Below are 14,643 nucleotides of genomic sequence, written 5' to 3'. Positions count from 1 at the left end.
TTGCAAGATCTAGAACCCATTTGAAAACCCTAAATTCCAGATTTAGCACAGAGCCCAAAACTTGAAGGCCAAGCTGCATTTGTCTCTGACAAATAAATTCTGGGCAACTATTTTTTGGTTTTGGTGAATTAGGGCTTGTCCACATGGTCAGTTAGTACATGGCACACGAGAGCATTGTGCATTCACACTCTGGCTTACCGTGTACTAAGTCTCTGATAGTCCCTTATTTGTTCTAAACGCAACTTGCAAATTTCATAAATATCCGCTTTACATCATCTTCCAGATCATTAAACGAAACAGCATCTAGATACTATTCTATTCTACGTAAGTTCTTACAGACCCTGATCACTGTAGCATCTGCGGGCTTTTCAGTAGTGCATTAAGTAATGTGACTAACATCTGTCACATGTGGTTCATTCACTCTCATCATCTCTCCAAGGGGAGAATTGTGTGTGCAGTGTACTATTTTATATGGGTGGAGGTTGTGGGGTTTTTTTTTAAATGTACGTATATATTTTCATATGGACTTGGCATGTATTTTTTTTAATAATATAGTATGGGGCACTTTAAGAAATGGCTTAAACAATGGGTAACATACTCAAAGGTGATCTAATTCAGTACTACCTAACTTTGGAAATAGCGTTTGCAGCATTTAGCACTCTTTTGTGCAATGTATTTGAATCACTGTCCTTGAATACACTGTGGCAATTCTAATAATGTTTAGGTTCACACCAAACCCTTTCTATTTGTGTAGAAGCTTATCTTTTGTGCATGGGTGTGCTCATAATCCCCAGGATATACCAAGGCCTTTTCATTTTCCCTTAAAAGGGAAAAACATTTCATAAAACTGAGACTACCCTCAGGTTCTCCCACTCATATGACATGGAACCAAAACTTGGCTATTTGCTTGTTAAAAGAAATGTATGGAAAATGTATCAGGTTTTATCTGCTCTACAATGCTCAATATGAAGTCCTTACAAAGGTTCCATTCCAAATTTAAGTGCCGAACAGCGACTCTCAAAAGATTATGTGATCATAAAAAGGCAGAAGGTATTTCATATAAATTCAATTTGCCTTTAAAAAGATAAATTAAAGATAAATTCTCTCGAAACCAAGACATGTAACAGCATCATGCATACCTGTTGCCAAAAAAACAAATGCAATAACTCAGTCACCACACTGAGGCTCTGCTGGACTTTATTCCATTAGATCCTCTTCTCTTTCATAACTCAACCAACTTCAGCGGCAAGGAAGAGAAAAACTAAGGCGACTAGAGCTTTAAAAATGAAGGTGTCTGTGCTTACACTCTCGGCCACGGTTGCCTCCTCTTGCCCGTCTGTTGGAGGTTCCCCGTCCACGGCTCACTTCCCTGTCCCCTCGCTTTTCTCTGTTCTCTTTGTTTTCTGAACTCTCTTTTCCAAGGCTTTTCTTCTTTCCCCCTACAGTCTCCCATGAAGTCTATTTGGGTGGAGAAGTATTAGACACAACAGATCAAAAAGCAGAGATAACCAGTCAACTTTCCAAAACTTTCCAGCTCAAACCCCAATTAATAGATAAATGGATCTCATGTGTATAAAGCCACAGATGTATATCATGTTTTTCACATGCTAAACTAGGACAGAGAGCAAGGAAGACATCACTGTGTGAGGGGGAAGAAGATACAGCTTTTTGAGAGCAGGTTTTCCCATGTAACATAGGTAGCACACATTTAATATCTCAAATCTTTCTGGCTGCAGCTGACTCAGGTTACTTTAAAGAAGTCTAGGTAGACAGCATAGCAGAAAACCTGCTAAGAGGTAGGCATTCATCCTCTCAACTGTTTTCAGAAGTCTGACTGGAAACAAACAAGACTGAATCGTTCCATCTCTCAGCATGACAGGGGAGAATGCATATTTGCAACAGGGAGAAAAGAAGTCAATGAGAGAGCAGATGGATTAGAAAATAAAACAAATGAACTTGGCTTTCTTGGAATCGAAGCACTGATGATCAGAGTATCAGAAAAGCAGCTTGGGGAAACTGGGCCAAAACAAGTCAGCCCACTATGCCCAAGGACTGCAGCACATCGCATGTAGCATTGCTGTGTTCAGAAACTGCTCCAATGCCCAAGCAAGAGAGAGCAAAGAATCAAGGCTTGAATGTCAGACCTCTGCTCTCATCTTAAATCCACAGTTACATTCAGGATTCATGTCAGACCCTTAGGAATTACAAAACATTTGTAGGAGTTTAAAATGAAATAGCTAAAAAAACCTTCTCAGAATAATATGGCAGTTGATAATATATTATGTAATTGTAGAATTAAGCTACTGAGCCATAGTTACAAAGCATGCATCTGATGAAGTGAGCTATAGCTCATGAAAGCTTATGCTCAGATAAATTGGTTAGTCTCTAAGGTGCCACAAGTCCTCCTTCTCTTAAAGCAGGGGAGAAAGATTAAAATTTATTTGCAGTGTCAGTGTGCTAGGCACTTTATATACAGTTATGAGAATGAAGTCCCTGCCTCAAAGAGCTTAGTCTAGACAAACCACATACAAACAGAGGGCAATGTATACCTCCAACCACCATCTGGAATGCTGGATGAAGCTGTGACCTCAAGAGAAGCAATGGTACCAATCATAATGAAGACGAAGTTTGACTGCCATTAACTCTAGGTCCTGCCCAGTCTCTCCTGAACTACTCAAGCAAAGTTTCCATTCAACTCAAATCAAAGTCCCCTCTCCTGAGGATGAGCTGTGACAAGCTACCCAATGATGGCTAGACAATGCAAAAGCCCCACATTATCAAGGTAGCAACACAAACTGAATACCGTAAAGCTTTAAAAGTAAAAAAATCAAAAATAGTCTGTGCTTCAACTTCTCCATTGGAAAGAGTTAGCACTACAAAAAGTTACTCTGGTGGCTCCCTTTCATGGCTAGCTGATTTTGGGAGGGAGTGGGGGGGTGAGAGGGGAGAGTGATAGTTACAATCCTATTTCAATTTTTTCTCAGGTGTGAGAGGCTGAAGCACCATAGGTTTGGGCTTCTCCTAAGCTGACAGGAGCCTGGACTATGAGTTGCACAAACAGGTGAAAGAATATGCAAAGGACATTAGTTTATATGTGGTAGAAAGCTTGATTTTCCTCCAGTACAGGAGGATTACCATGGGGTTCCAAGCGCTATGGTGGATGAAGCCTACTTACATGCTGAAATCCTGAGAAAGTTTGAGACATCTCTGAAAGGAAAGAAAATCCTACAGGGTAGACAACTTACAAGTCACCCTAAAAGGGGTAGGTCTCAAAAGGAACTGTCGTTATTTTGCTCAGGCATAAGCTGTATGCAAAGACCCAAAAGTTGGGTAAAGGCAAACAGACAGGAATTTTTAAAGGCCTCTATACTATTTTCTAACTAGTCTGTGGAGTTGGTGTCCCTCAACATGGGGAGAGATGTTTTGCTGGAAACAAAGACTCTGCAATAGCCTCTTTCAGAAGCAGAGGATCACAGTTCCCAGCAGTTGAGATCAGTTCTCACTAAGGAGGAAGAGTAGAATTCCTGCTGAAACTATCCAGGTGTTAATGTGTGTGTTAAGTAACAGGTGTAGAGCTATGAAGCAATCAAGTCCTTCCTTCTCCACTTATAAGAACTTCCACTAAAGAAATAGCTGAAGTGGAGGGTTTCATTAAGCCATTTAATGCTTCTTATGCACAGAAAGAATAATTCCTCTAGAAGGAAGAGCCGAGAGGAGTTTGGGTTTCCCTAGAGATATCTTCTAAGGCTAATGCTGGTATCCCCTAACAGGGAACATCTTAGAGGAGAGGAAAGCCAGCATCAAGGTAACTCACTGCCAATAAGAGTCTGCTAAGTAACAAAGTTTTCAGCTGACCTTGTCTGAAGCAGTCCAAGCACCAGCTGCAGATCTGAACTTGGGCAGCAATGTAACAAAAGAGGCCTGTCTCGGGCAAAGTTATTGGTCTTATCTTAAGTGGCACGATGGATTGTTTGAAGGACCACCTTGGCACTCTAGCTTTGAAGGATTTAGCCAGCAAAACAGCTAGTCAGGCATGAAGACAGACACTGACAATTTGAGTAATATCCCCAGCTGAAAAAGTATCACAGAATAATATCAGGGTGGGAAGGGACCTCAGGAGGTCAACTAGTCCAACCCCCTGCTCAAAGCAGGGCCAATCCCCAATTTTTGCCCCAGATCCCTAAATGGCCCCCTCAAGGATTGAACTCACAACCCTGGGTTTAGCAGGCCAATGCTCAAACCACTGAGCTATCCCACCCCCATCAAACCCACGCAGACACACGTCCATTGGAACTTAAGTCCAACACCTTAACCTCTCGGCCATTCTGGTGAGTAAAGTAGTCAAAGGAACATTGCCTAATCCCTCTGTTGATTCTGTACATCCAGAAGAGGCTGTTAGAAATACTAGAGACGGGGATCTTCATAAAGCAATTATCAGACAGTCAGACAGTATGGAGGCATCAGTTCAAAGACATTCATTGGCAGTCTTTTGGATGCTCTACGAATAGAACTTTTAACTATTTGTTCTTGCTTTTCTGCCATCTCGGCCGCATTAAATAGACTGCTTACAAGTTACTGCAGCACTTTAAGTGTAGCATATATGAACTAGAATCCCATGAAAACGTTTGACATCCTATAGTGTCTTTCAGCCAAAGACCCCCAACACACTGATATTATTGATGCACGCTGAAGCTTTTTCATTTCACCTACCACTGGAATGTAGCCACCTGTGGGGCAGTTTGTAGCAACACTACACAACAGATAAGGACAAAGACAACTGCATAACCAAAAAATTCCTCCTGCAATTAGGTAGACAGAAAAACTTCTCCAGCTGAACTTTAACCATGACACTAAAGCAAATGCCCTCATTGTAACAAAAAGTGACACAGGGTCTAAGATCCAATTTTCTCCTCTCTCATTCCACAACAGCCACTGGCTTTAAAGTCCTTCTGTGGCAAAGCATGGTGCTACTGTAATTCTATGGCTGCCAAGGTTGGCGGTGCGGAAGCATACCCTTGTAGAGGGAAGGCTGGGTAGACAGTATCCAGTTCTCAAGAGGTATCCTGGGTGAACTACCAAGAGACTGCCTCAAAAATAACTGGAAAAGCTAGTGAATATGCACAGCAGCAAATTTTAAGAGCAGCTTTAAATCCTTTCATTTCATGTAATTAAAAAAATGTATACTGAGAAACTTGGAAAACGCTGCTATTTATGACATCAGTATTGGTTCCCAGCAGGCAGGCTCGGTACTACACTGATGTACAACCATCCAAGCCTTCCACACTTCTCTATGGTGAGTGACCAATTTGGAGTGGCTCTCCAAAGGGTGAAAGTGCTTTGCTAAGCTATCAGAGTGCTGGCTTGTGTCTGATTTACAGAAAGCTTCTCTGCTAAACAGAGAAAACATTCTAAGACACAGTTGTGCTCTAGCCCATTTAGGTTACCCAAAGAAGCAAGTATTTTCAACTTGAAGACCATGAAGACTCAAACTTTTGAAGTCAGACTGAAATCAATATTTGTTACCATTAAAATGTGATTTTTTTTTTTGTTCTAAGTATGTATTTGGTCCCTGCGAGATACCCAAGAAACTCATTCAATGCTTTCTGCTAGTCTTGACTTAACCACCTATTGTACAGCAAGCAATAGTTAAGGCTAAAAGCTAAAAATAACCCTAACTAAATGTTAGGTGCTGGGGGTGTGCTCCAGAGGACGGTGCTGCTTTAGGGGACTGGGGGCTGCCTGAGCAGTAGCTGGTGCCGCTGGCCCCAGGCCTACCCCAGCTGCTCAGATGGCCCTGGGGTCAGCCGCACCAGCCATTGCAGCTATGGAAGTCACAGAGGTCCCGGAAAGTCACATGACCTCCATGAAAGACTTGCAGCTCTAGCAATAGTCCACCTCAGAGGACCCCAACATCAAGATATAGGCTGAGCAGAGGAAGGTTTGTTTGTGACTGTTACCAGCTTACTTAAGAATTTCCTGTCCTCTCAACTAGAAAGATCCCAATTTGTGACCCCTACGCTTTAGAAGCTGAAACAGGATTAACCGGCTTGTAGCAACATCTGAGCAGGACATGTCTTTGCACTGACTCATTATAGGAGAGATAAAGGAAGAGGGTTTAAAAGGAAATGAAGTCCAGGCTTCCCTTCCCAGTTAGGATGAGATGAGGAAGCAGACTGGATCCCATCTGATAAATTTAAAAGGCTCTGCAGGAACAACTTTACGCCCATTTAGACTCTTGTCCACTACTTCTTGGGACAAGAAATTTGCGCTACTCTGTATATTATTAAACACATATTTGGAGATATTCCTCTCTCCTCCTCTTAAAGGAATTCTCACTAATGAGGCTATTAATGAAACAAGTAGCTATTTGCCATGTCCTACTGTTCCATTTTTAGAGTTTGAACTGTAACTCCTCAGGGCACAGACCTCATCTTAATTTTACACTTGTTAAGTGCAGTGCGCACCTATGGAGCGATACTGTATATCTACAAGTGGCTGCTTCTCCTGTTACAGCAGTGAAAATTGGCTGTTCATGGCAAACACACAAGGCTGTTTACTCTGGATCATCTCCAACTGCCTGAGACATCAGGCTGATTAGACATGGCAGCACATAACACTGCATTTGCCATTAAGTACCAGATCCAGAGGTGGAACTAAAGTGGTTTTGTTTATATGAAGTCTTAGACCTGGTCTACACTGGGGAGGGGATCGATCTAAATTACACAACTTCAGCTATGTGAATAACTTAGCTGAAGTCAAAATACTTAGACCTACTCACCATGGTGTCTTCACTACGGTGAGTTGACTGCTGCTGCTCCCCCATTGACTCTGCCTGTGCCTCTCGTGGGAATCGATGGGAGAGCACTCGGGGGTCGATTTATTGCGTCTAGAGTAAACCCGATAAATCGACCCCCGCTGGATCGATCACTGCCTGCCGATCCAGCAGGTAGTATAGACATACCCTTAGTGTTTATCAGAGGGACTCAGCAGTAAAGTGACAGGACAGCAACAATGTTTTCAAAGCTTAGTTTGGGGTTTGGGTGTTTTGTTGTGCATGCCTAAGTTTTGTTGTTTTAAACGTTTTGTTAAGGCAAAGTTACAATAAAACATTAACATACTACATCATACATCAGGATCAGGTTAATATCCGAAGAACCTAGCTAAAGATTCTGGCTTGCTGGCTGGGAAGCCCTCCTGCTCTGAGCATGCTAAAAAGGGTGACGAAATTTCTCAATACCCATGTTCCTTTTTGTGCTTCTCTTGTGTACTACTTGGCATGAAAGATTTTTTTTCACTCCAAGGACAGTCCAGATTTTACCATATCAATATGTGAGTGAGAAGTCTCCCCCGTCTTCATTTCTTTTTTAGGGAGAGCTGGAAAGAGATAGAGGGATTGGAGATTCCTGAGGTCAAGGGCTTGATTGTTCCCCCACAATCCACTCCTAGAAAGTGGAAAAGGGACCATAACAAAAATATGCTGTTTTGTTCACAAGTGGATCCTTACTGTGTCTGAGTTTCCTTCCAGCAGTATGTTGATTGCTCTATTCACATCCCCATTACAATCATGTAGCGCCACTATGCATTCATCCTGGTTCTTCCCCGTCACTTCCATGAGCTGGTAAAAAAAAAAAGTTAAAGACATATTAGATATCAAACCATTATTAAAAGGAATAAGGCGAGAATTAGTGCTACTCCAGACTCTCCCAAGAAGAACACTGCTGCTGTACCAAAGACAAACTGAAATGCTGTGTTTAAAATACATATATTTTAAAGAATTGCTTGAGATCCCAGAGTCACTAACACCACATTTGCAGACATACAGGACAAATAAATACAGTTTAAGGGTGACCTGAAAAGCCTAACCTTTGCCAAGATCTAAGCTCAGGTTCCTGTGTTTGCTTTTTATTTATAACTTAGGGCACTGGTCCCCAAACTGTGGGTGAGCCCCCCATGGGAGCGTGGAGGAACATTTGGAAGGTGCCCGGGCCAGCCTCCATGGGGGGCAGGGAGGGAGAACCTCCCAGCCACACTCTGCCCACCAGCTCCTCTTTGGCTCCGGCCCCAGCCCAGGCCCCAGCCTTGGCTCCTGACCGCAGCTCCCGCTCCCAGCCACAGTCCCAGCTCCTGGCTTTGGCGTTGGCCCCCAACCACGGCTTGGTCCCACTCCCGGCTCTCAGCCCCAGCCCCTGGCCCTACTCCCAGGGGGCACACACAGATTACATTACAGGTAAGGGGGGAGTGACATAAAAAGCTTGGGGACCACTGACTTAGGGTCAGATAGCTGTGTACAGCAGAGAAGAGCAAAAGCCTGAGGAAACCTTCCCCACAATAGACCACAGAGCATCATGGCCACAGCAGTCTCTGCAGTGCGCTTTCAGGGAGGGGGAGGGATGACTGACTAGATATAATCTTTGTAGTGGCAGATTCAGCAACCCAACCTGTCCCCCCTACCCCCGACAAAAAAACCCAACATGTATGTTGGAAGCCTCTACCACATTCTGGTCCCTGCAGGTAGTGTAGCCCTCCTATGCAGAGTCTTGGAATCTTATGCATTTCCACACTTAACAGATGCACACAGGTTATGCTACAAGCAGGGAATACACGATTTGGCTCCTGGTGTGCACCCATTGCCATGGCAACTGAGCACATACCAGACAATTGTGTAATGTAGACATCAGGAAAAAGTACAGAATAAAGAATGCCTCAGACCAGGCTTTATTTATAAATGAAACCGAAGAAAATGCCACTGGAAGGAAGGGAACAGCTGCCATGCAGTCACCCTAAGCTGGGCTTCTAAGTGGGTGGACTGCTGGATTCTGCACCAGCTGAAGCTGCTGACTGCTTTTCAACAGTAACCCCAATAGTAGCACTTGGCAGCAAGTGATAATCATAACCCAAGGCACAGCAAGGAACTGAACTCTTTATACTGCTTAAGTTGCTAGTGATTACCCACTACACCAGGATAATTAGAACCCTAAAGCCTTGTACCCAGATCCTGGCATGCAAATGGAAGAGGAACTGATGAGAAGCAGTTTGATTTTACCATGAATTTATTTGCAATTTTAAGCCTACACATGCTCTTAATGATCTGGGAACTCAGTTTATTTTTTTTAAAAAGATTCAGTACACCTTTGAGCTATGTTTAAACTTCAGCTTTTCCTGAAAAGCTGCCAAGATGTTAGCAAATGCCGTTTACACAGGTGATAAATACTTCCCACGTATGTGTATGCACAAGAGCTAAATACACTTTGGATTATAATATATTATCATTATTATTCTAAAGATTATTAAGCAATAGCAGCTCATTAGAAGGATGCTGTATTTTAGGAGATTAGGGTACGGACAAGGACTAGGTGGATAAGGTTCAATCCAGACAAGCCTAATGAAACACTGGTAGGTCAGAAAAAGCAATCAGAAAAATTGACAACAACAATATTGGCACCTCTGACTGAGGCTGGCACTTGTCACTGAGTTTTTCAGTTTGAGGATCTTGAAATATCTTGGGCTGCTTCCACCTGGGACGAACATCATTTCGTTTTCATCTGCGTGTTGTGACAGTTTCTTCTGAAAGCTCACCTTGTTATAATCACCCTGAGATTAGATGTGAGCACTATGAGGTACATAGTGCTTTAACTTGGGCTCATCTAGGAGCTAGTGCAGAAGGCACCTATCTGGTTATTACACAGGGTTTAGCAGACCTGCTTATTGTCCTCTGCGTGGCGTTCTGGCTGTTGATTTGGACCAACAAAGCCCTACCTGGTATGAGATATGCCTACCTGGGAGACTATCCCCCATGCAATACAGCCACAAATGCAATCAGCGGAGGTGTTTAGGTTGATTTAAATGGGAGGAGGCTACTGGCAGGGCATTCTCTGTGAGAAGTCCTGTATTCTGGAACTTGCTTCCCACCACAACCGGGATTCATTAACCTTCAGGGTATGCTGAGAGACCATGGGCTCCCCACTGCCACCAATGGGCTTAATCAAGGGGGTAGGTTGAAGGATAGAGGATGCAATGTGAAAGCTTCAAAGAAATCACTCTGTCCTCTGAAACCTGAGCAAACAAAACCATTAAGCACCAGACTAATGCTACATATAAAAGTTAATGCACCAGTAGTAACATGGGAAACGTACTTGTTTCACTTTATCTTCAAAATCTGCATCATTCTTATCATAGATCATCTGAGCGAGGCGAATCTGTTCTGCTGTTGCCTGAAAAGTGCAAATATCCAGTAAGGGTCCCAAAAAGTTTAACATAAAACAAAAACTTGTGACTGTACTCATGTAATATGCCTCCCACTGTCAACACACCAATTTTTTCTTCCAAAATTTTTTAAAGAGGAATACAAGGAACAGGCTCAGAAGTTACATGAGGAAGGAACTAAAAGGGCCTCATCTAGACCAGCTTTAAGGTTGGGGAGAAGATATGTCAAGGATAAATTAATCTACACTACAATTGTGACAGTCAGGGAATCTAGATAAATCCTAACCATGCCCCTGTAACAGAATTAAAGTCCTACAGAGTCCAGGTGCTTTCACCTTGTTGTAGGGACAGCTTCCATCTACACTACAGCTTTGTCAGTGCGTAACCAAGCCCCTCGACTGTGCTATAGTATTAGGTCTCACATTTTCACTTGTGAACAGTCTCTTGTTTTCCCTGTAAGCACTAAACTTGTTTCCTTTGTCTCAATCTGTCACTGAATAATTTTGTTAATGGCTGTTTTTGTTGTTGGAAAGGTTGGTGCTTTGGTTATAGGTTTGGACAACAGACCCACACTGGCAATGTCAGGAACCCCAAGAGCCACATTCGACTGGCATAACAGAGCACACTGCAGCTGCCCTCATCTTTCTGGTGAAGCAGCAGCTGCCCATGGACATTAGTGGCCACATCATGTAATGCTACATTTTGATCCATCGTGTGGCTTTCAGGGATCTATAACCTCTGTGGGATGAACCTCTAAAGAAAAAAGGAAGGGGGCTTTGGGCCACCTTTTGCTCATGGGCCTCATTCCATTCCCTCCCGAAAGATGAAACCTTTTCTATCTGCTGCATACTAAACTGAATGCTGGGGAGATGATTGAGGTCCCAAGTTGATGCTGACACATTGAGAAAGACTTTAGTGAAAAAGGGGATCATAACTATCCATGGAAGAACAGAGGTGAAAACCCACTGTCGAGGGTGAATCTCATTACTACGAGGCCACCTCAGAAAGGTTGCACAGTAAAATTCTATTCCTTGGCTACGAGTCAAAGTAGCCAACACCTCTTTCAAGAAGAATGCCTGTGCTGTTAGGCGTTTACCACAAGCGCACAAGTTAAAGAAGGCAGACGGTTATCACTCCTGCAACAAGTCTAAACACTGAGTGGAAGAGTTTAAAAATTGTTTTCAACACACCTCCCTCAGCTGCCGACTTACTGAGGAGTCATTGCAGCTGTCCCACCCAGTTCCTTGAGGAAAGTGGCATATGCAGCGATGAAAAGTCAGATTCCAGGTTGCAGGACAATCAGTTTGTACTGATCACAGTACTCAGTCCTTTGCATTTCAAGGTGTCCTACATATATTATCCTCACAGAGTAAGTCAGTGACAGAACTGAGAGAGTATTCAGGAGCTCTTAACTCCCAGCTCTATGTTCAATCCAACAGACCATTTTGCCTCAGTTAAAACTAAGCTTTTCAAATCAGGTTGCACCAAATGCATGTAAGCACACACCAGTAAGCATTTGGGTACCTTTACTGTAAAGGAGCAAGGTCCACCAATAATTTTAGGAACAAAGTCCCAATAAGTAAAAACCACTTGCTAGGGCTTATTTAGTGGCACAATACTCCTGTCACGCTACGGCATCTGTTTCCCCGTTTCTGATAACCTACCCACTAATTTATCTCAGTGAAGAATTTAGACAGTAATCACAACAAACAGTAGATGAAGTGAGCTGTAGCTCACGAAAGCTTACGCTCAGATAAATTGGTTAGTCTCTAAGGTGCCACAAGTCCTCCTTTTCTTTTTGTGAATACAAACTAACACGGCTGCTACTCTGAAACAAACAGTAGCATTCCTGAACAGAGACAACTATTTGACCAGAAACAAGAAACCAGTTGTTTTATCCCTGCTCAATGCTTTTAAAGAAAACCAACCATTGTTAGACAAAAAGTAAAATCTTTTGGAACTTGACTGTAATACAAGGTGTGACACATCCACAAAGAAAAACTGGAAATAAAGGCCTTATCTACACTAGGATTTTTTGACTTGCAAATCCCAATGGGTGCAACACCACTAGTGTAAGTATCAATAGTATCTGTATGTACACAGAGTTCAGGAATGTAACCATTGTCCTATTACCCAGAGTTAGAAGATGGTGGTAGAAGCTCCTGAACCCTGTCTGTACTATGGCTATCTTCAGTGGAGCTGCACCCATTTTGAATTATGAGGGCAAAAAACACAGACACTGTTACCAAACCAGCATTAGCCATGGGACGTGTCGCTTTCAATATCTGCAGTCTGGTTTGCCCTTATTCAGTAAGTGTCAACTCTATAACTAGCACTGTATTAGCCCACAAAAGGTTGCGCCCTCATTTTTAGTTCTTATGACTAACAAACAAGACAGCCAAGTTCTACCTGTCCGAAAAACCTTCACCAATCACAAAACACACTCACAGGGATTTTTAATTATTTGTCTTACTACCAACACACAAAATCAGAAAGCAAAAAAACCCCCAAAAAATCAACTAACACAAATGTTACAAACCCAGTGTAACAGTGATACCATTCAGAGGAAGGAAAAATGTGTAATGTAATTTCTTATTCAATTCAAATTAAGAGCAGCATTACACTGTGGGGTTTTAAGGTGACTTCCGAGGTTAGCAGCATCCTCTCAATTCAGATAAATGAATAAACAGTGACCACAAAGTAAAATACAGCACATTTCTGTTGGTTGGTAAGCTCCTTCATGCAAAAGTGCCAATGTGATATCTGAAGACAGCACAGAGAAAACAGGACAGTCAGTACTTAGAATAAGTAATTCTTCAATTGACCAAAGCAGCATCACCTTATGAAAAGGGAGGAGAGAAGAATTTAGACACCACATGGGAAAACTCAGAAGATTTACTGTATCCAAGCTGTCAGGTTATAAAAATAAAGCTTCTCCCCAGGAAAACCACTTTCTGGGTCTCTGCAGTTGAGCAAGATACCAAGTTCAGGACTTACGAATGCAAATCAGAGGGGGAAACTTGGGGTTACATAGTAAAAGAGATTACTACATGAAGTAGACAGTCAGCCTCCCCATACCACAAGTCAATCCAAGAGCCAAGAAGAGGCACCACTCCCCAAGTGAGCACCAGTAGCCTGCTATATTTTAAGATATGCTGACCTAAGACAGACAGACAGACAGGCTCTTGTCAGCCCAGCAGAACAGATGGGTGACTCCTGAAATAATGCCAGATTTTCAGAAGTGCTTGGCATCCAGCAGCTCCCAAGCTGTTTAAAAAATCTGGCTATTAGTGCCCAGCTTCTCTTTCCCTCCCCCACCCTGATGGACTGGCCTAGACCATCACTGCAGGGTTGCTGAGTCTCTAAACAATGGAAAGATGGCGTAAGTCCATCTGGATAGAAAGCTGGCTAGATCGTCGGGCTCAACGGTTAGTGATCAATGGCTCCATGTCTAGTTGGCAGCCGGTATCAAGTGGAGTGCCCCAAGGGTCTGTCCTGGGGCCGGTTTTGTTCAATATCTTCATTAATGATCTGGAGGATGGCATGGACTGCACCCTCAGCAAGTTTGCAGATGACACTAAACTGGGAGGAGTGGTAGATACGCTGGAGGGTAGGGATAGGATACAGAGGGCCCTAGACAAATTAGAGGATTGGGCCAAAAGAAATCTGATGAAGTTCAACAAGGACAAGTGCAGAGTCCTGCACTTCGGACAGAAGAATCCCAGGCACTGCTACAGACTAAGGACAGAGTGGCTAGGCAGCAGTTCTGCGGAAAAGGACCTAGGGGTTACAGTGGACGAGAAGTTGGATATGAGTCAACAGTGTGCCCTTGTTGCCAAGAAGGCTAACGGCATTTTGGGCTGTATAAGTAGGGGCATTGCCAGCAGATCGAGGGACGTGATCGTTCCCCTCTATTTGACATTGGTGAGGCCTCATCTGGAGTACTGTGTCCAGTTCTGGGCCCCACACTACAAGAGGGATGTGGAAAAATTGGAATGAGTCCAGCAGAGGGCAACAAAAATGATTAGGAGACTGGAACACATGACTTATGAGGAGAGGCTGAGGGAACTGGGATGGTTTAGTCTGCAGAAGAGAAGAATGAGGGGGGATTTGATAGCTGCTTTCAACTACCTGAAAGGGGGTTCCAAAGAGGATGGATCTAGACTGTCCTCAGTGGTGGCAGAGGACAGAACGAGGAGTAATGGTCTCAAGTTGCAGTGGGGGAGGTTTAGGTTGTATATTAGGAAAAGCTTTTTCACTAGGAGGGTGGTGAAACACTGGAATGCATTACCTAGGGAGGTGGTAGAATCTCCTTCCTTAGAAGTTTTTAAGGTCAGGCTTGACAAAGCCCTGGCTGGGATGATTTAGTTGGGGATTGGTCCTGCTTTGAGCAGGGGGTTGGACTAGATGACCTCCTGAGGTCCCTTCCAACCCTGATCT

General features: G+C 43.3%; 2 protein-coding genes across 7 annotated transcripts in view; one reads left to right on the top strand and one right to left on the bottom strand.

The window, feature by feature from the left end:
- Nucleotides 1–14,643, bottom strand: part of UBAP2 (ubiquitin associated protein 2) — a 136,219-nt gene that overhangs the window by 82,389 nt on the left and 39,187 nt on the right. For all 6 annotated transcript variants that reach the window (XM_073343389.1, XM_073343392.1, XM_073343390.1 and 3 more), the window contains exons 3-5: nucleotides 10,134–10,211; nucleotides 7,505–7,615; nucleotides 1,305–1,458 (exon numbers count right to left, since the gene is read on the bottom strand). In XM_073343389.1, coding sequence (XP_073199490.1) covers nucleotides 1,305–1,458; nucleotides 7,505–7,615; nucleotides 10,134–10,211 — 343 coding nt within the window. The remainder of the gene's footprint in view (nucleotides 1–1,304; nucleotides 1,459–7,504; nucleotides 7,616–10,133; nucleotides 10,212–14,643) is intronic.
- LOC140911093 (interferon beta-like) overlaps nucleotides 1–14,643 on the top strand; it is a 116,497-nt gene that overhangs the window by 73,474 nt on the left and 28,380 nt on the right. The gene's annotated exons all lie outside the window — the stretch shown is intronic.

This window comes from Lepidochelys kempii, chromosome 5, assembly GCF_965140265.1.
Source record: "Lepidochelys kempii isolate rLepKem1 chromosome 5, rLepKem1.hap2, whole genome shotgun sequence".
Classification (NCBI taxonomy): domain Eukaryota; kingdom Metazoa; phylum Chordata; order Testudines; family Cheloniidae; genus Lepidochelys; species Lepidochelys kempii.
Note: the sequence above shows the minus strand (reverse complement) of the source record. Positions and strands in the feature narration are given on the sequence as shown.